This window comes from Clytia hemisphaerica, unplaced genomic scaffold (assembly GCF_902728285.1).
Source record: "Clytia hemisphaerica strain Z4C2 unplaced genomic scaffold, Clytia hemisphaerica genome assembly, whole genome shotgun sequence".
Classification (NCBI taxonomy): domain Eukaryota; kingdom Metazoa; phylum Cnidaria; class Hydrozoa; order Leptothecata; family Clytiidae; genus Clytia; species Clytia hemisphaerica.
Window position 1 is genome coordinate 1,728,731 of NW_027104297.1, and position 22,048 is coordinate 1,750,778.

The 22,048-nt window shown below is 35.6% G+C and overlaps 1 protein-coding gene across 1 annotated transcript in view; it reads left to right on the forward strand.

Annotated features, from left to right (window-relative positions):
- LOC136817355 (uncharacterized) overlaps window positions 1-22,048 on the forward strand; it is a 39,116-nt gene that overhangs the window by 12,453 nt on the left and 4,615 nt on the right. Inside the window, exons 10-28 of the mRNA XM_067073696.1 lie at window positions 2,704-2,840; window positions 3,022-3,194; window positions 3,761-3,863; window positions 4,426-4,602; window positions 5,056-5,252; window positions 5,452-5,633; window positions 6,426-6,576; window positions 6,906-6,978; window positions 7,320-7,379; window positions 7,786-7,967; window positions 8,384-8,486; window positions 13,938-14,111; window positions 16,190-16,341; window positions 16,588-16,766; window positions 17,226-17,376; window positions 17,644-17,758; window positions 18,195-18,358; window positions 20,175-20,504; window positions 20,717-21,071. Of these exons, the coding sequence (XP_066929797.1) occupies window positions 2,704-2,840; window positions 3,022-3,194; window positions 3,761-3,863; window positions 4,426-4,602; window positions 5,056-5,252; window positions 5,452-5,633; window positions 6,426-6,576; window positions 6,906-6,978; window positions 7,320-7,379; window positions 7,786-7,967; window positions 8,384-8,486; window positions 13,938-14,111; window positions 16,190-16,341; window positions 16,588-16,766; window positions 17,226-17,376; window positions 17,644-17,758; window positions 18,195-18,358; window positions 20,175-20,504; window positions 20,717-21,071 (3,158 nt within the window). The remainder of the gene's footprint in view (window positions 1-2,703; window positions 2,841-3,021; window positions 3,195-3,760; window positions 3,864-4,425; window positions 4,603-5,055; window positions 5,253-5,451; window positions 5,634-6,425; window positions 6,577-6,905; window positions 6,979-7,319; window positions 7,380-7,785; window positions 7,968-8,383; window positions 8,487-13,937; window positions 14,112-16,189; window positions 16,342-16,587; window positions 16,767-17,225; window positions 17,377-17,643; window positions 17,759-18,194; window positions 18,359-20,174; window positions 20,505-20,716; window positions 21,072-22,048) is intronic.

A 22,048-nucleotide genomic window follows, 5' to 3' on the forward strand; every position in this document is an offset into this window, starting at 1 on the left:
ACTGTAGAAGTCCAAAGTTGAAAAACGTTGACAATAGTCTAATTTAATTTTAATCCGCTAAGAATATCTAAAATTATTATTATCAAATTGGCAATCGTTTACCAGTACTCCATGATCTATAACTAAATATCCTTCCCAATAATTTTAACAGAGCATTAATCAAGATATCATTTTTGTTTTCAGTTGTTCCTACACGAAAAGACTCTTTTGAAGAGGAAGTCTCCACTTTCCACCACACACTTGACAAAAGTGGTCACACTATGGAAAATCTTGAAGAAGAAAATGTTCTCCAAAAACCTCTCTCAAAAGATGTGAGCAATTCTGAAGACAAAAATGAAATCAATAATGAATCCATTCATTTGCTGAAAATTTGATTTCTCAAAAATGAGTAAACCATCTGAGCAGAAGGAGCTTGATGACACAGAAACCTTGGACAACAATGACCTGGAAACATTTATATAAATCCATGTCCAAACAAAAATACAAAGAAAAAAGAAGCAAAGTTAAAAGTGAAGAACACAGCGACAGAGAATCAGTTTCTTCAATTGAAAGTGACAATGAAACAGATCTTGAGGGTGAGCCACCTATCTACCTATCCTGACCTGTCAATCATTATGCTTTGCTGAATGGAGCTAATTACATGTTGATGAAAAAACTAATCAATAACTTGAGTATAGATCGAGACAGAGCCGTTGTTTTAAAGAAATTATATTTCCTTAAATGTTTTTTATACACACATATATTTTTGATTTAGTTCATAAGTCAGTTCATAGCTTCTAATTTAGTCCATAGTCAAAAAGTAAATCAATTATTATTTGAAGATCAAACATTACTTACAGCAGTAGTTGAGTTAAAACAGTATTATTTCATTTAAACTCGGCAGGAGATCAAGAGGAGAAACTTGATTCCGGAGATGAGGAAATGGCAATGTTTGCTAACGAAACTTCAATATCCACGCAAAGCGATATTTCTTTGGCCCTTGATGAAGAATATGTCGAAGATAAATCTTTCAAACCAAGGAATAAGGTCATCGACAATGAGTCTGGTGAAAGTGACATGGACTTGTCGGTTGATATTGATTTCATCTCAATGCAGAAGTCAACCGAAACTAAGGATATGGATTTGTTGCTCATAATGATCTAGACTTGAAGGATCTACGTAAAACATTTGTGAGATCAAAAAATATCAAGTTCAGCAAATTGAAAACAGAAGAACATTCAGACAGTGGTACAAGTGCTGACCCATCCTCTGCAGAATCTGATAGTGATGTTGAGATAATGCAAGGTACATTTTGTTATAGTCCTGATTGTGTTTTCTCATCTATTATCACAGAAGTTCTTGGAAAATGCTTTATAGTTTATGTGACTGACTGTAGAAGTCCAAAGTTGAAAAACGTTGACAATAGTCTAATTAAATTTTAATATCCGCTAAGAATATCTAAAATTATTATTATCAAATTGGCAATCGTTTACCAGTACTCCATGATCTATAACTAAATATCCTTCCCAATAATTTTAACAGAGCATTAATCAAGATATCATTTTTGTTTTCAGTTGTTCCTACACGAAAAAGACTCTTTTTGAAGAGGAAGTCTCCACTTTCCACCCACACTTGACAAAAGTGGTCACACTATGGAAAATCTTGAAGAAGAAAATGTTCTCCAAAAACCTCTCTCAAAAGATGTGAGCAATTCTGAAGACAAAAATGAAATCAATAATGAATCCATTCATTTGCTGAAATTTGATTTCTCAAAAATGAGTAAACCATCTGAGCAGAAGGAGCTTGATGACACAGAAACCTTGGACAACAATGACCTGGAAACATTTATTAAATCCATGTCCAAACAAAAATACAAAGAAAAAAGAAGCAAAGTTAAAAGTGAAGAACACAGCGACAGAGAATCAGTTTCTTCAATTGAAAGTGACAATGAAACAGATCTTGAGGGTGAGCCACCTATCTACCTATCCTGACCTGTCAATCATTATGCTTTGCTGAGTGGAGCTAATAACATATTGTCAAAAAACTAATGAATAATGAAATATATATCAAATTCATCGGTCATGGTTTTTACTAAAGAAAGTATTTGTGAACCTAATTTTTCAATTCTGCATTTTATTTCGACGCACACACACTTTTTTATAAGATTCTTGAACAGTCAGTACACAGGTTAAGATAGTAAGATAAAACATAGCATGAGTTGTAGATAACCAAACACTTTACGCACACAACTTACACATGCTCCTAATCCTACTCACAACACGCACATACATTCTAACCATTTATTGACTGACTTACTACTGATCTCGTCATTTGTCATTATTTTTTATGTACCACTAATTAATATGAAACTTGTTCTGGCTTCGATCGATTCTCGTGGATTCATCTATCTAAGACTCCATTTTTATTGTCACAACAAACAGCTTTAGGCTTAATAAGATTTTTGATACCATCCATTTGCTTGTAAGCCAATTTCATACCATATAAATTGCCCCTGAAAATATTGGTTGCCGTAGTGGCTCACAAAATGATCAAATACAATGTTAGTTGTATATTCGGAAATCTTGTTTTGTAGCTTTCATTGAATCAACAAATCAAAGACTTTTAATCGAAATGTGTTTTCACGACAACTAACCATTATGTTTGATCATTTTGTGGCATCAATTCTTCCAATGAAAATATTGTCATCTTTTTTTGTTTATTCAGTGAACATCATCCCTGCAGACTCGACAGACGATAAAATTGCTGACCAGAAGGCATCCACACCACCACCAGGTCAGGAAGAAGAGTATTTGGACGAATTGGTTGCTGAGTTTAACCAACATGCTGATATTGGAGATGCTGTAAGTCGTAAATTGCGAGTTCAATCATCAATTAGTTTTAAGTTCGAAATCTACTTAGAAGAAACAATATTTAAAATTGAGAATGTGAAATTTTTCTATTTTTTCTGTTTTCCCAAAACCTAAAGAGATTGAGCGTTTTAAGACATTTTTAGTGAGCTTTCTTGTTCCCTTATATTTGTAGGACAGCATAGGTAGCGATTACAGCGATGAAGAAGACATTGCAGAGACGGTCCAAGTTGCTGGTGAATTGTTACTGGGATTCCGATATGTTCCCAAAGAGAAGTTATTTGAAGTACAAGTCCATAAAGCCAAAGATCTGATCATCGGTGACAGCATTGATAATTCTACTGACCCGTACGTATGAGCTTTGGTCATGAAATCTTTAAATAAGTTTAAGCCAATTTTTATTCGCTATATTTCTCAGAATTTTTACCACTCGGGAATATTACCTTCGAGGAAATTGCCACTTAGAATGCCGTTGAGATACGCCCTAATACCCCTTCAGATCCTGCGTGTTTTGTTTACTATTTGTTGGGGTGATACTTTTTGTTTACTGAATGGTTTCTCGATTTAGCTTCAAATAAAACCTGACCGTGTCTACTTTCAATTTCGTTGGTTTTATTCAATAGACCTATTCAATAGTTTTTTATTTTTCTAAAACAGTGATGCATTGTGGGATTTTTTCGGGGGTAATTCAATAGAATTCCCTCAAGGAATTCCTGAGAGACAAATCTCACAATGCATCGCTTTTTTAGAAAAATCAAAAACTCCGATAAGATCTAAAAAGTGCTAATGATGTTGATAATGTATCCAGGATTCAGGGTCTAGGACCCTGCATCTATGAATATTATTGCCACAGTCTAGACTATCTCGCTTCTTGCGCCTTACGATGATTAAAAACGAACTTTTTATCTTTCAAGATATGTGAAGATTTATTTACGACCAGAAACGAAGAGAAGTGCAAAAAGGAAAACGAAAGTGAAAAAGAAGACACTTAATCCTGACTTCGATGAAATCCTTTCTGTAAGTATTATTCATCCGTGGATCGAATTATTGAAATAGTTTATTTCGCTTCGTTTGATGAGTGTCAGTCAAGTTCTGTAAGTATTATTCATCCGTGGATCGAATTATTGAAATAGTTTATTTCGCTTCGTTTGATGAGTGTCAGTCAAGTTCTGTAAGTATTGTTTACCCGTGGATCGAATTATTGAAATAGTTTATTTCGCTTCGTTTGATGAAGTGCCAGTCGAGTTCTGTAAGTATTGTTTACCCGTGGATCGAATTATTGAAATAGTTTATTTCGCTTCGTTTGATGAGTGTCAGTCAAGTAGTGCTTCCACTACTGCAAAAGAAACTTAGCGATATTTTAGATATAAAACAACTAGTATTGATGTGCTAACAAGCGCAACTTTTTGCAATTTCTCCGAGATGAGATCTCCATTACGAGACTGTCAGTCTGGAACTCTTTCTCAAAGAGTTTTTTTTTAAATGGAATATTACACCAACTGCAACTTTTTCCTTTTCATTCAAAGAGCCACCAGCAAGAGTCTACCTCAATCTAATGCTTCACCAATTTTCCTTTTAGTTCAAGCTTGAATACGACCAATTGATATCACGCACAGTAGCTGCCAGTGTCTGGCATAGCAGTTTCACTCAGAAGAACAAATGTCTAGGAGAAGCTTTGATCAGTATTGATGAATATTTGGAATCTGGCTTCTCCTTCGATGATCCAACACCTCAATGGTACACATTAAAAGGAAGGGTAAGGTTGAATTTCTATCCTCCTCTTTGCTTCAATGACCTTCGGTTACAAGTCTTTACCTATTCACTTTCTGGAAGAAGAATCTTTGCACGTAATTTAGTTTCGCCTTATTTTGGAAGCTGTGAAATATCTTCTGTAGTATTAATTTTATGATTGAGCTGTCACATATTAAGTTTTGCCACCGCATTCGGAGGCTACCCGTAAGCTATCTACCTTACGGTAGGGAAGAACACAACTCTTTCTCCCTGAGTTGCTCCACTTACCCTTGGTTCTGTTCTTGATTGCTGAGCATCAAACAGAGAGGCATGGAATAACATTTTGGACTAAGTACGAAGTCTTTGGTATGACCCGGTCAGGGGCTCAACCCTCGAATCCTCGGTTCTTTTCCTTAGTCTTCCTTAGTCATAGTGAGACAACCAAGCATTATGATTCACGTGACTCTTTTTTTTACAGACAATCAAACGTGACCAAGTGGAGTTCTGTGGTGATCTTGTTGCCAATATTTGGTTCAAAGCACCAGGCTTCTCTCCAAACGAAGAATTGGGCAAGAAGGCCAACCCAGTCAAAGGTTCATTGGAAGTGCACTGCATCAGAGCTCAAAATCTGAAAGCTCTCCATGAAGGAGGGTTCTCTAACCCCTTTTGTAAAATGTATGTTTTGTTATTGATCACTCGCTATTATTCTGTATCCCAACTGTCGCAACATTAGAGTTTTAGTAAGTCTCGATGATTCTTTGAGTGAGGCTGTTTTTAGCTAAATTTCTCAATTGATATGTTATTGCAAAGTGAACTAGACTTGCCAAATACATACTGAGATCCTATTTTGATCACTGAAACTTCTTTTCTCTAGGGTTCTCATCTCAAAGAATTCGAAACACGACAAGTTCAAGACGCACCACATTAAAGGAACTATTGACCCTTATTGGGATAAACAGTTCTCTTTCACCAACGTTCAATGGGTTGACCTCCAAGATGCTGTGCTTCAATTCTCTGTATGGGATGTTGAGAAAGGAAGCTCGCATGTTTTGTTAGGTTCGTTTTTTTCCTTTTTTTGAAAAAAAAATTATGATTCAACAATAATGTGCTGTCAATAACTTGTAAAACAACGATGCCTCTTAGCCGAAACTAGAGCATTTATTTGCGAAGGTTTATATTAAATCATTTGCTAAAAAAAGCCAAAAGCTGGAAAATTGAAGGGGGTTGGTTTGAGATATTTGGTCTGTGCATTCTCGGATCAAACGTTTCAATCCTCCCGCTAAACTCTTAGAAAGATATTCAACCCGGTTAAGTAAGAGCTCATTTTAAGAACTTTCAAATTGCGATATCTTGAGTGAAAAACGGTGAATGTTTTGGAACGGAGATTTTGTTATCGAAAGCATAGAAGGAAGTACTAATTATCCTGGCTGGTTAATTGAATAATCGCACGATGAGCTATTTTTTCTTATTTGGCGCCCCTTCAAAGAGAGCAATTAATCGTTAATTGCATCCTTTAGAGAGCAATTAATCGTTAATCACACTCTTCAATGCCGCGCCAATTTTACAAAATTGATTTTAATGTTTTTTCTTATATTTTCTTTTCATCGAACGTTTTAATTGCATTCGAAATTAGTTTTGTGAGAAAGAAAATCTATAACAAAAATAAAAGAAAAACATAAAGAGAAGAGAAAAATATAAAACTTTCAGTGTAATTTACTTTCCTGACGGCAAAAAGTAGTGAAACTTGTGCGATTAGCTCGTAATCACATAATAACTCGTACAATTCGAAAATTGCACTCGTTATCATTTGATTACATATACTAATTTCATACATCTCTTTCACGGCAGGAGGCGCCCGATTGGGTTTGGGACGACATGATGGTCAAATTCACGATTCGTTCGGTGAAGAGGTGGAGATCTGGCAAAAAGTGTTGGATTACCCAAACGAAAGCAAAGAGTATTTCATCCCTTTGAGATCAACCTTGGATAGTGTTAAACAGTAAGTCTGATCAAGATCAGAATTACAATCGATTCTCTATAGTTGGAATATTATTGTATTTTGAAAAAAATCTTTCTTATGTATACAAAACTTGAATTTGTCTACAAGCCTCTTATGTGCAGGATGATCCCGAGGATGATATATGTATGACTCGTAGATCTGCCTCACGCCATTAATTATTAAATTCCATTCTAATTATTCAAAGAAGAAAGACTGAGTTACCCGTATAATGATCTTCTGTAATAATCTAAATGTTATTTTCAACTGATGATCGTCTCAAATTCCAAATTGTTGTAAAATTTCTTGACGTTTCGTTTTGGTCTTTTTAGGAAAGCATTTGCACCACCGATGCCAGTGAAGATTATGACCATTTCACAACATGAAGAAGAAAAGAAAACCAAGGTAATTGGCTAACCTATATACTATACAGGTTTTTTCATCAACGTATTAGCCTGTAATTGCTCACTGTATCGGTACTGTCTTTTACAAACTCTCCAACGGTGAAAATATTAGACGATTACTGAATATTGTCCTGGGGGTTCTTGTCCTTGAAGTTAATATTCTTGCTTGTAAGGTTTGAAATTAACATTTCCACTATGAATTTTTCATTAAAATTAAAATTAACACTGAGCATTTTGAAGCCCCCCCCTTTGAAACGATCATTCATGATAAAAAATCAAGATATACCACCATTGATTCCTATTGATTAACAATTAGATAAAAAAAATTTCTTTATCTTACAGTTCGGAAGTTTATCCAATTTATCAGCCAAGAAATTATTGAACGCAGATACCATTAGTTTGGTAAGTTTACTTACATCTCTTGTACAGTCGCACGCCGTTCCTTTCCAAATTTGCACTCGAACCTGATATCTAGGTCTAGCGGAGAGAATGTTTGTCTCTCAACATTAAAGGTTTTATTTCTACATAAGTGTTCCCGTTTCGTATCAGACACGTGTTTCATTTGAGGACATTGTCTGCCTATTGTTATATTTTGCTGATGTAAGCAAAAAAATATTTTTCTTTTCCTCTTTCTGACCAATCTTGCTCCACATCCGTGTCAATTCAATATCCAAAAGCTTGTACATTAAAATTGATGCGTAAGCAAACGATATCACTCTTATTTAAAAACAAAACCTTTTAAACGTCGCATTTTCTTGATGAAAATGAAGAACTTCATAATATTTTCCTTTTTATCCTCTTCTCGCAGGCGAGCACAGGAAGCATGTTGAGTTTATATTCGATGGCGGGAGGGGAACATGGCAACTTGACGATCACTGGTGAACTCTTATTCTCCGTCAAATACGATGATCTCTCTGGTATCTTCAGTATCAATATCGAGAAAGCAAAAGGACTGGCTGCAGTTGATGCCAAAAAGATGACTTCTGACCCGTAAGTTTATGACTCTTTTCTTTTTCTTTTCCGCTGCTTTTCGGCAGTAAAAAAATAACAACTGTACAATATTTGTACCAAATTTCAGCAGCCTCTATATTTTTTTATAAGAATAATATTACTAAAACATTAGGCTCGATTTTGGCAAAAACGTTTAAGAACAAAATCAAGAACAATCACAGCCGCAAATTCCAGAAATGGTTAATAAAATTCTCCATTTTAAACCCCTTTAAGTCAATAAGTAAATAAAGAAAGAAAAATATTTTAGCCTAAAAACCAATAAAAAATGAGAAAAGTCGAGCTTTTTCCAAAATCTATCAGTTTTTGGTAGAGGTAAGGATAATATATCTGAGGGAAAACAACATTTTCCAACGCATGCCTTAAAACTTAAACCTTCCTCTCTTGTAACTACACAGGTACGTCAAGGTATACCTTCTGCCAGACAAAAACAAAACATCGAAGAAGAAGACCATGCATCGAAGGAAAACCATCAACCCTATCTGGAATGAAACTATTAAGGTAAATATTTATAAAATTTCAGTTCAAAAGAGTTATTCCAGATTTGAAAGTTAGTAAGTCAGAATCGCTCTAGTTGACTCTGCACAGTTAAAAAACTTATTAAATAATTAAGAAAGCTAAAGCAACATTATGTAGATGGGTCTAGTTTGCACGAAAAAACGAACTATATTTATCCTTTTCTGGTACATCCGCTGTGCTTAGTTCAACTAACACCTGGACCTATTAAATACGGCCTACATAAGTGATAGAAATACTCAACAGCTTTATGATGTAGAATTCAATGCCGGTCAAGACTTGAGATGCAAAGTTCGATAATCTTAGTAGTGATTCTAAAAATAGACACCAAAATTACTGTTTGTCCGAGTTTTAATCCCATCATCCTTTGCATTAATTGCTTTTGCAAGTCAATTACACTCTTTGACAATACAAAAGTAATAACTTGCACGCATTACGAATCAAGATGAAAAGGATTGTGGGATTGAATTTTGATCAAATGTTGACAGTAATAATTATGACGTTTACATAGCGGTGTGCTATTAGTGAATGACAATTTACATGAATAGATGATATCGGATTTAGATAAATGCAATGCATTCTGGTTTCTAGGGACGCTCAAAGGAATTATAATCTATTATAATTGATCTATTATAATTCCTTTGAGAGTCCCTAGAAACCAGAATGCATTGCATTTATCTAAATCCGATATCGTCTATTATAAAAGAACCTTATCTGGATAACACAAATTCATGACTTACATTTAAGTGTCGCTGGCAGGTATCGTACGAGTTTGCACATTGTTATTTGTGTACTTGAACAGTCTAGTCTGCATTTTTAATCATGATGTCGATATATAATTTGGGTAATGTACTCATTAGAAGTATAGAAGTAAAGTAATTGATATAATGATGATGGTGGGTTATGGCAACTATTTAAAGGTTTGCTGTTTCTCTTTTATGTTTATATTTTATGATAAGTTAACGTTCGCCTTTCTAATTACTAATCTATCCCATTTTTAATGTGAATGCACTCTTGGCGTAATCTATCGTTTATGTGGAGGTGGATAGACTGGAGTCGTTGATTATCCGTGTAATACAGTAATGTGGGTGTTGTATGATAGTACGATAATTGTTAGGATATAATATCAGTTTGTACAAATTCTTCAATTTGTACCGCTTCTTCTATTATTTTTTGCTTATTTTTTTACTGAGTCTGAGTAAGTCGTACAGCATGCTATTATTTTATTATAACTCAAGAACTAGAAGTTTTTATACAAAACTTAACGTATTCCTGAAAAGCTAATTAAATTCTACAACTCTTAGACCAAGTACCAGCTCAAATAAAAAAATCAAACAAAAATGGTAGCTTCACGTAAACCAAATTTTTTATTCACGTCTTTCGGCAGTGTCACTTTTTTTTGCATTTTTCACTTTTAGTGCAAAAAAAGTGGCTATTTATCAATCTATACATCATTTTGAAGTAATATACCAAAAATCAGCATCCAGAAAAATCTGTGCGTGTCACACCAGCCGCCCAAATGCCACTTTTGTCAAAAATCACGATTTTCGGCTTAAAAATCTGATTTATACAATATTGAAATATTCTGATGATAATGTGTTTCTGGAAGCACCTACACCATCAAAATGGTGTAAAAGTATTCTCCAACCATCTTAGCAACACTTTCAGTCAGTATTATCAGCTCCTGAAGCTTTTATAGGGTTTCGATTACCGTGAGCCTTTTGAGACAGACTCATTGCTATCAAATCTGGTCTCTTTTGTCCAAATTAATGCTTAATGTCATCATAACAATTCAACGTGGCTGTGATGTAGTTCCTGCCATTATTTTGATCCATATAAGCTGTAATCAGGACGAAGTTATAAGGCAAGAATTACGAGAAATATAGCTTAGAAGATCGCTATATAAAAAAAAACGAATATACACGTCTGCCGGAACGTATGCTGGACGTGTATTCACGGCTGCCGGGCCGAAAAGGTTAACAGTGTTGTTTATAGGACAAGTCGAGAATGCCATGCCGGTGTTGAAAAAGGATGATTTTCAACGGAAACCTACAATGAAGTATAAGCCGAAAGGGCTAGAAGCGAATCTTCTTGGTAGGATTTGAAGCCAACAAATCCTACCAAAGTTGCCCGGCCTAGCGCGGACCGCCTGGTTTTTGCTCAAATGTCAGATTGAAACTAAAGTTTACCGCTAAATTCCGAAAAAAAATTCACTCGAAAACAAACGTCAAAAATACTGCGCATATTTTAAGGCTCCACTTTTTCTTGCCTGAGAAAGGTTAAAGATTCGCTTCTAACCCTGAACAGGTTCAAAAATAGTGTTTAGGCTTATACTTCATTGGAAACCTGACCATTTGTCGCTAAGTTGTATTGTATTGTTGAACTTTCGCCTTCTCTTTGTGATGTAATTTTCGAAGATTTTCATAAGATCATGGTGTAGTTGAGTTACCAACACAAAATTACAAGAGTCAGAGATAAAAACAACGCTTTGCATTATAGTAGAGGGTCCTACCCTTAGAATCTGCAGCATCTTTTGTGAGACGCAACCGCATGTGATCAGTTCAAAAGTAGATATGAGTTCGAAAATTTTCTGAGATAGTAGGGGGCCAAGCTTGACTAAAACACAAAGAAATACAGCCACTTGAAGTTAAAAAACATACCGACGTCAGTACGATCAAGACAAGATTTGACGTCAAATCACAGTAGAGCTGACAGTTAGTTGGTATTAAAGCGGCTGCATTCCTTTGTGTGTTTTAGTCAGAGAGTTGTTGTAATACATTTTTTTGCTCAGAATTTCATGCTCTTTCAGATGGTACCAATCATCTTCGTTTATTTAGACTTTTGAAAATCAGCTATTTCTCTACTCCTTATTTTCCCTTGCAGCTTTGCCTATGGCGTCACTATTTTGGTCATAAAAAGTTTTCCCGGACCTAATCCGCGTCCTCCCTCTCAAAAATATCTTATAGTATACTGTTCTTTCGGACGGACTAAAAATGGTTAGGTCGTAGAAAAGATGTCACGGAACCCCAGGCTTGGCCCCCTACTAAGAGGAGTTTTTATGGCCGAAAAACTGACGTTACAAAGCATTAGCATTTTTGAAACGTCTTTGGAATCACGGGTTGAATCTTGAATCCTATCCAAAAATAATCCAAAATCCGAAACTAAAATCCATCGCCGCATTCATTCTGTGGCCGCAATTATTAACTCGTAAGAGACCTTGAATGTTTTTTTTAATTAGCTATTTGATTGCTGTCACCCCAAACGGTATCATAATCGCGTTTATATATCTTATCAAAAGAAGGGTATTAAAAATTGACAATTCGTTTGATTTTGAACGCTAGATATTGTGCTTGAATTGAAAGTAATAACTCAACATTAGTGTAACACTATCGTCTTTTAATGTTTCTTTCATGCATGCAACTCGGATAGAATAAGTTTTCAAAGAAGGAAAGACAATTTTATCATCCGGTATTTAATGACATAAACATCATGTAACAGGTTGATATAACTTGTTTGTCTCGACGCTCTGTTCTATGTATCAATTTGTGTACGGTATGAATGATAAGTGGAAGAAATCAAAACTTCTTTGAAAAAGTTGACTTGTTTGGAAAGCTTTGCGATGGATTGATATTAAACTAATGGCGAGCACTTTGACGTGGTGAAGACGTGATGTTTTCTTGCATACGAGAATTTGTGTTTATCTGTCAACTCAAAAGGTTTCATAAAGTATGCGAAAAATTTTATAATCTTGATTCATTAGGCTTAACTGATAATAATAATAATAATAATTAAAAGGTCAAGATAATTTGTATACGTCCACCCCATATGTTTTGTTAGACCTACTCCGGTTGGGTGAAGGTCCTATAAATTAACATCTGTCCGTCCGTCCATCCGTTCGTTACCAATTTTTCTCGAGATTAGTTCATTAGTTTTTTCTGATTTTTTGCACAAAGATGATGTGTAACTATAAACCCCCGAATGTGACGGAGCCCGATTTTCAAAAAAAAAATTGGGCTAATTTGGGCCAAAAAACGGCTAAAAAGCGGGTTTTTTGGACTTTGTGAAAAATTGGATCATTAATTTTTTCTGATTTTTTGCATGAAAGTAGGGTACTATCATAGGTAAAAGATGGCTCAAGCATATTTTTGCAAAAAAATTTTGTTGGCTCAAAAAACGCATGTTTATCTATAAGAATCATTATTAATAAGCATACATCAACGCTCTTAGTCAAATTACTCAATTTTTTTATGAGATAGATGTTTTTTTTGTTAACGAGGGCTTACTTTTAAAGAAGATTTGTTGCTTGGCGTGTTTTTTACAGAAAAACTGGCCAAATTCGATATTTTTTTATAAGCACATTATCAATTCTTAGGTATTGGCTTTTCTCGAGACTGGCTCTTTCATTCTTTATGATTTTTTGCACAAAGATGCATAAATATAAACCCTCGAATGTAACGGAGTTCGACTTTTGAAGAAAAAGATTTTTGGGTAAATTTCAGCTAAAAAAGGGATTTTTGTATTTTTGTGAAATATTGCATCGTTGTTTTTTGATTTTTTGCATGAAAGTAGGTAAAAGATGGCTCAAGCAGATTTTTATAAAAAAATAAATTTTCAGCTCAAAAAACGCAGCTTTATCTATAAGAATCACTATTAATAAGCATAAATCAATGTTCTTAGCCAAATTATTCAATTTTTTGATGTTTTCGAAGTCTTGAATATGAAATAATATTTCAAGATTATGAAATTTTGGTTTCTAAACGTTTTTTTTATAAAAAACAGACGACTGATTTTAATAGATCGTCACTATTTTTGTTCTGAATATTTGTTTAATGGTCACGCTCACGTAGATATCAATTATATATGTGTTAAATTCATAACCAGGTAGGTCCAAAAAAGTATCAATTGTTGGAAGTTCTTTTTTGAATAAATTTGACTATATCCGCGTGACTTTTTCCTTGTGTTTATTGATTTCATGAAACTAAATCAGGAATACATTTGCTCTAAAGAATACATTTCTCAGAGTCAGTTCGATCGATCATCAGTCAGATCACGCGGCCAAGAACTCACTTTTAGCGCGCCTTTTTTATTTTGTTTGCTGTTATTACTCAAAAGAAATCCGATTTAAGCAATGTTTTCTTCCCGTGTCTATGGACAAAAGTTTTGAGTCTATCGGGGTTTTTTTTCGCTCTCATCTTGTGCCATGAAAGCAAAAAATTGGATCGTGGTACATGTAGTTTGATTCTAGTGTTTGTGGTGACGCAATTTACTTCAAGTTTGTGGCTCGTGAAATGTCAATGATTTAAAGATCATTTATGCGGATGTGGCAAAATGTTCTCCGGGAATTGTAGGGTATCATTCTATCTTTTACTCTCGATACCCAAAGGACAACACCCAACGCAATTTTGCTCTATCGTTCAATTTTTCGTTTTTCTCCAGTACAAACTATCGAAGGAGGATTTGTTGCAAAAGACGTTACAGTTGACCATTTGGAACCATGATCGACTTGGGAAGAATGATTGTCTTGGTGAAGTTCAACTTAACATGAAACAATATGCAAACACCAATAAATTGAATGAAGAGCAACCTGTCTGGTACACTTTACAATCACCCGTAAGCTCTTACTTTTTCTCTCACCTTTCTCGCTATAAGGACTAATTCAATCGAGGCTGTGACTATTACCCTCTTTAAAACGGAATTCCTTGAGATCTTCGAATTTCTAAAAAATCTAACTATTTCTATAATGAAGAGTAAAGGCAAACTTAAACTTTGATGGGTCACTTATCAAATTTGGTTCACTATAGATCAAAAGTTATGATTTTATAAAAAATAAATCGTTTTCTGAGATTGCTCAAGAACTTCGAAAATCGAATTTTGACAGAAACATGACTGCATGTAGCATTGGTTTTCATTGTTTAAGTAATTAAAAGAAAAGCTAAGCGTCTTACAATGCAAGGAAAAAAGGATGTCAGGCTTAAGGCTACAAAAAATCTCATTAAAAAGTGAAAATATATGATATTTCTAGCAGAAATTTAATTATTGACGAAATCAGCATCACTTTAAAAATTTTGGGGTTTTTAACCAAAAATTAGAGAAAGGTAATTATTTACAGTCTCTTTCAATAAACCCACCAGTTTTGCGAGCATAAAACTTTTGATATTGTGGACCAAACTCAATGAATGACCCATCAAAATTTAAATTTATCCTTTCTCTTTCTAATGAAAAAGGTTTGAGTCCTAAAGAATTCATATAACTTGAGAAGTTTCACCTAAAAGAAGGTAACTTATTTCTGGCACACCCGGTACAACCTTGAAAGGTCTAAATAAAAAGTACTATACCTTTAAAAGCAGAAGGTAGTCGGGGAGAAATCCATCACTAAATTTTTTTTGCTCAAAATTAACGGGTTGGTCAGGGGGGGGTCAGTGTACTAGAAGGCGGCATGTATGTGTACTACAAGGTATTTTTCAAAACTTGACACCCACCCACCCCTGAAGTACACCATACTACATGGAAAAATCCCAAAACCACCCCATACCCCCTATTTACTACCCATGTAGTACCTGGTAAAAAACCAAAACCACCCCATACCCCCCATTTACTACCGGGTACTACCTTGAAAAATCCGGAAAATAGAGAAACTTTTTTCCGAAAATCGGAAAATCGGGTAAACATTTTTCCAAAAATCGGGAAATCGGGAAAAACTTTTTTCGGAAAATCGGAAAATCGGGAAATCGGGAAATTGGGAAAACTTTTTTCCAAAAATCGGAAAAACAGGAAAATTTTTCTCAAAAATCCAAAATGGGTGAGAAATCAAACTTTTCAAAAATTACGTGAGACCATGTAGAAATGCATGAGTCTCACACCCAATGCGTGAGAGTTGGCACCTCTAATGTACGAATGTTGAATGTTTGAATTCAAATGTTCGAATGTTTACATTGACTTGATAAACCTTCATTTCAGTGGGATCTGGTAGGATTTCAATAGACGATATCGGATTTAGATAAATGCAATGCATTCTGGTTTCTAGGGACTCTCAAAGGAATTATAATCTATTATAATTGATCTATTATAATTCCTTTGAGAGTCCCTAGAAACCAGAATGCATTGCATTTATCTAAATCCGATATCGTCTATTCATTCCAAGAAGTTTGGAAGAATGATCTTGGACAAACTTGGCTTGATCAATTTATAATAGAACAACTTTACATTTCTATTTTAGCAGATAATTTCTTAACCTTTTTGTTTCCACACTGTTAACATTGATTTTGGACCCAACACCCCTATTTTGGTACACAGGTAGTAAAAATCAAAATCGATTTTGGACCCAACACCCCTATTTTGGTACACAGGTAGTAAAAATCAAAATCGATTTTGGACCCAACACCCCTATTTTGGTACACAGGTAGTAAAAATCAAACTCAATTTTTGACCCAACACCCCTATTTTGGTACACAGGTAGTAAAAATCAAAATCGAGTTTGGACCCAACACCCCAATTATAGTACACAGGTAGTACATGACAAATTTTTTTCTCAAACACCCACCCACCCCAGGATACATGCCACTTTCTGGTACACTGACCCCCCCCTGGGTTGGTTACAATAATTTTCACAAAGGGCGAATAAATGTTGCAGTTTCCCCTTTATAAGGTATTCATCACATTTAGCGTTTTTCTCGTTTTTCTCGTTTTAGGCCCCCGTTGTTGGTGGAGGAGCGGACGACAACATTGGCGAATTAGTTCTCGGTTTGAAATATGACAACGAACAACTTATTGTCACTGTCAAGGAAGCGAAAGGCTTGACCTCGCTTACACCTAACAAAATGCCCAACCCCTTCGTCAAATGGTAAGATAAAGCTGTCCTCTTTCGTGACTGACCATTCGATCCCATGATGCAATTGATGCTATCTGAAAACTTATTACTTATGATGCGAAGATTTGTTTACTTTGAAAAGTGTAACACTATTATCGACTACCAGACCAGAAACCAATGATTTTGTATTATTTCTGCTGAGAAAAAATTCTGACATCTGGTGTAGTCTTTACAACTATGAAATATATATCTTAATCGGAAAGCAATTTTCTGTTTTAGCTACCTATTACCAGATAAAAGTCGGAAATCAAAGCGCAAGACGGGTGTTCAAAAGAAGACAAACAATCCTATGTGGAATGAGAAATTCACTTATAAACATGTCTCCATCGACGACTTGAACACGAGAGCTATAGAAATCACTGTCTGGGATTATGACTCGTCTGCTCATCAGTTCTTAGGTAAACGCTGTGTGTTTTCATTGGTTTTGTCATTACTGAGGTTAAGTGTACTAGGATAATCACGATGAGGGACGAATATTATAATAAAATAGCTAGGCTAGTCAAAACACGAAATTTGATTGGTGGAAACTCACTTGCCTACTACAGTTTTCGTCCGTCGTCGTTATTATACCGTTTTACTTAACCTCACTATTGTTTTTGGCACTTTCGGAGGTTTCTGTTTTTTGTAGCACAGTGACTAGTTATTAAGAGCCCATTTATTTAGACGTTGGCGACCGGGCGTATACTGAACTCATTTTCAAACTTTCACCTCGGCTCCGTCAATTTGACCTAACTAGAATCTCAGTGTACACGGCCTCTGAGGAAATCCCTGAGTACTTTGTTGATTAGATTGCGAAACTGCTTGATGATATTTCGATGATTTTACTTTTACCGCAATTTCGACTTTCAACTTTTCAGGGGGTGTTCGTCTTGGTCTCCCTGAAGGAGATGAGCCATGGAAAGACAGTTTCAAGGATGAAGTTCATCTCTGGGAATCTATGATGAATCATCTAGGAATATTAGCAGAATACACCATCCCGCTACGAAAAACTATGACCTCTGTCAAAAAGTTTGTATATATTTCTCCTTTGTTCTCCTGCTAGTTTCAGCCCATCAGTCTATAATATAAAGCTATTCAAGTCTCTGTTAGCTTCAAGAATATTCTCAAAATGGTAGAAACTTTTAGTTCTTTAATGTGTCCTAGTGTGATTTTCTTTGGGTCGTATTTTACAATTATTGTTAAGTCAACCAATCAAATATAATTTCTATTCCCAATCAGCTAATCACACTTCTTCTTACTTTCTAATCAACCAATCAAATTTCGTTATCTTTGCAGTGAACAGATGGGTGAACTACCTTCAGTTCCCATGATCACAGAGATGAATGAACCACCCAAACAATCATTCGCCCTTTCTCAACCCTCTATCATACAAGAAGAAATCGTAGCAGAAGTAAGTCGAACTAAAACTTACATATCCTAAATTATTTTGATCATTTCCACCCGCTTATCTTTAATAAGAATATTAACAAGGACAGAGCAAGGTTTTTCCAGCCTCTTTAAACTAAACAAAATACTGTTTTGAGTCACAATTATGCTTAAAGGCTTTAAACATGGTGCGTGTCAATTTTCTTCTATTTGGTGATGTAAGTATGCTTATAAGCTTCATACTAACTTATGCCCTTGTCAAAACTGATTATTGGTGGGTTGTAAGCTATCTTTTGAAATCCATTTTTATGCACAAATCACTTACTAAATCAAAACAGAATTACAGATACGATACGAGTTACTTAAAAAGTATTCTCTTAAGACCAAGATCGAAGGACGAGGAGATGATGGCTCCAGGGTTATGCTAAAAAACATAACTCGAACACTTTTAATTATTCCAGGGTATTCCTTCCATGCGATTATCATTACAATGGAGTGAAAACGTGGATGAAGTGGATAAGAAAAAGAAGAAAGCAAACAAAGGTGTTCTTAAAGTCATCTTGAAAGAAGCCAAATGTCTACCCGAAAAACCGGACGGTGATGTTCCAAGCGCCTACTGTAAAGCGTGAGTCCATTTGTCTATTCTTTCAACAGCTTGATTGTATCCTCTGCATCGATTCTATTTTTCTGGCTATTCTCTATTCTGTATACTGCCTTGAAACCTAATGGCAAGGTGCTCGGCGACGACCGCCTGTAATGTTTTGGTTTCAGAGCTACAAACTGTTAGGGTAAGTACACAAATGGCTTTTATTTACCACACCGATCGCCCACTGACGTTTTTTTGTGGTTCTTTTCCTGCGAACACAAATGGAGTTAAACCGCTTTTTTCAAAATTTTGCTAGACACAAACAATTCTAGTTTATAGTTCAATATTTCCTCATCCACTGATTAAACAGAAACAAGTGAAACGCAATAGAAATGGATACGTTCGATTGAATCAGCAATACAAATTTGCCCACCATTTTTTTGATAAAATCTCAGACATTAAAGAATCTTTTCTCACATTTGCTTTTTATGAGGAGTATCATCCGAGTATGAAACTTTTCAAAAGTGTGAACATGCAACTGTTGCATGCAGCACTACTTCTTTTGGTAGCCACAAATTCGAATGCTTCTTTATGCAACGATGACGTCACACAGTTTGATAATCTTCTGTGTAATTTGGTTGAACTTGCTGTTGGGAAGTTGATCCCTGGGTCTGGCACTGCTCTCTTTTTCATAAGTAGTTTTTACTCATTTAATGATAAGACCGCTTGGGATGAATGCAAAAAAGAAGCCGAGATTCTCATCCAGGACAAGATTGACAAGTCTAAATTGCAGACCGTTGAAAATTGGCATAGCTCAATGATACGTCGTGTTGATACTTGCTCTCATAAAAGCGACGTAACTTTGAAAAGAAATTGCTTGAGGAATCTTCAAGAAGATTTGTCGGGATTCGAACCTCATTTCCGCGGCTCTTCAACGAAACAAAAAGCCATCTTTCTGAAATATTATCAAATTTACGTTGTCACCTATTATGCTATATCCGACATTCTGATTAAAATTGCTGACACTGAAGTTTTGAAGAGTAGCATTCAAAAAGACATCAAAATGAAATCTAAAATTTTCCAGAAATATCTGACACAAGCTATCGAAGCCACTAAATTATATTCATGCCGAAACATCAAAGTCCAAATCCAACGAGAACAACTTTTCTGGTGGAAAACAGTCAAATTCTGGCCTGAAGATACCAGCAGTCTATTTTATGGGGTAGGAAAATCTAAACGAAGTCTCTCATACCGAGGATGTGGTGTAGCTAGGAAGTCAGTCACTTATTCATCTCGCGTTTATGACACGAAGAAGGATGCACCAATCACCGATAAGTATTGGCTTTATGAAGCATGCTCGGCTAGCGAAGGAGAAATGCACTCTCTCAACAGAGCAATGTCAGCTTGGGTTTCGCAAATCAAACAGTGCAAAGTTGGTTATAAACCAGCTTCGCTGTTGAAGATCACAAAGACTTTAGACCTTGTTTCGAAATCTTAAATTGTTTGTTAAATAGTGTATGATGTCAAATGTCGAAATACAAATTCTTACAGGGAAGACATCGTTACAATTAATGTTGTACAACTCCTCCCTCTTTTACTTATAATGAATTTATTTCTTATCTTGGTCCTGGGTTTATCAAGATATTGAAGGGCTATTTGAGCGATCCAAGTGTGCCATAAAATGAAATTGGAAATCATAGCCATCACCCAATGAAATGTCTGCTTTAACCAACCCTTCACATTCCATAAAGAAATTTCAAATATTATAAGTTGATAGTTTGAGATTTCAGATGTTTTTAACTTTTTGACAACATTTTAAAACAAAGAAAGTACTGACTATCTTGTTATTTTGCAGCATTCTACACCCAAAGAAGAAAAGTGAGAAATTCGCTACTGAAACGTATTACAAGAGCTCCGATCCGAAATGGGACGCGAACATTGTATTCGAGGACGTCAGTTTAGAAGAATTACGCACGAGATGTATGGAAATCACACTTTATGACGACACAGTTGAAACAAAAAGGATGGACAAAGGATTACATTTCGCCTCCCTTCGCCTTGGCTCTGGCGGCCTCATTGAGAAATGGGACGACTCGCAGGGTCCAGAGATTGATCTATGGTTCAATGTGCTAAATAACCCTGAGACGTGGAACACTAAACTGATACCTCTTCGTGTTGATGAATAGTGAGTTGATTCGAAATGCTTTAGCGAAATATAGTTTTTAGAAAAACCTCTCATCTGTTTAGCCTAATACTATTTTTTACCAGAGGGAATGAATTATGAAATTTTCGTAGGGTTTGTTTGCAAACCAACCTAGTACCAACTTGCGAAATATGTTTCAAAATTTAATTTTTTTGTTCACTCGTTCGAATTTAACATGAACAATATTTTCTTAGCCCTGAAGCCAAGCCAAAGAAATCAAGTAGTGGAAGCTTTAAACTGAAGAACATCACTCAAGGAAAATCGGACACTTCCTCTGTCCCAGAAGAAGAATTCTCGGACGACGAGACCGAACAACCAGCAGCCGAACTTGACCGCTCGGGTAGTGAATCTCCTCGCACCTCCGCCCTTCGTGCCATGGGTGGTGATGCGGCACAGGGCGTTATAAATATGATGAATGAGCAAACGGAACAAACGACTTTCGAAGCACCTTACGAAGGTCTGACTACAATATCTGAAGAAAACGAAATCATGAATTCTGTGGAAATACAACGAGCTCCTTCAATGGCTCCAAGTATCACCATCACTCAGGTTGGTTGTGCATAACTTATTTCATTATTCTCAGGTGCCTAATAAACGACCCCCTCTTGTTAATTTGTCAATTATTTTCCAACCTCTCCCCTCCTGGAACATTTTAGGACACCCTCCCCCGTTTATTAATTTTGAAAATATTCTCAGCTATCAAAAGAAGAGTCCCTTATGAATAGGTAGGTTTTTGGACCTACCCCGGTGGGGTGGAGGTCCTATAAATTAACCTGTGTTCGTTCGTTCGTCGGTTCGTTCGTTGGTCTGTTACCAACTTTTCTCAGGATTGAATCATAGGAATCTTTTGATTTTTGGTACAAAGGTGCAAAATGGTAGTGGGCAAAATGTGACGGAGCCTGATTTTGGGCAAATTTGGGCCAAAAAACGGCTAAAAAACGGGTTTTTTGGACTTTGTGAAAAATTGGATCATTAATTTTTTCTGATTTATTGCATGAAAGTAGGGTGCCATCATAGGTAAAAGATGGTTCAAGCAGATTTTTGCAAAACAATTTTGTTGGCTCAAAATCACTATTAATAAGGATACATCAATGTTCTTAGCCAAATTACTCAATTTTTTGATGAGATAGATGTTTTTTTTGCTCACGAAGTCTTGAATATGAAAGAATATTTCAAGAGCATGAAATTTTGGTTTCTAAACGTTTTTTTATATGAAACAAACGACTAATTTTAATAGATCGTCACTATTTGTGTTCTGAATGATTGTTTAACGGTCATGCTCACGTAGATATCAATTATATATGTGTTAAATGCATAACCAGGTAGGTCCATAAAAGTATCACTTGTTAGTCTAAAATTACGTTATTTTCGGCGTATTTAGAGATAAAACTTCCAACCCACAGCTTTGTTAAATTTTGAAAAATTTTCCAGCCCTCCCCCCTCTGTTTATTACGGACCTGAGAGTAATTTTGAAATACTTGCAGCTACTGGTTGAGAGCATTCGATGATTACCTCATACTAGCATG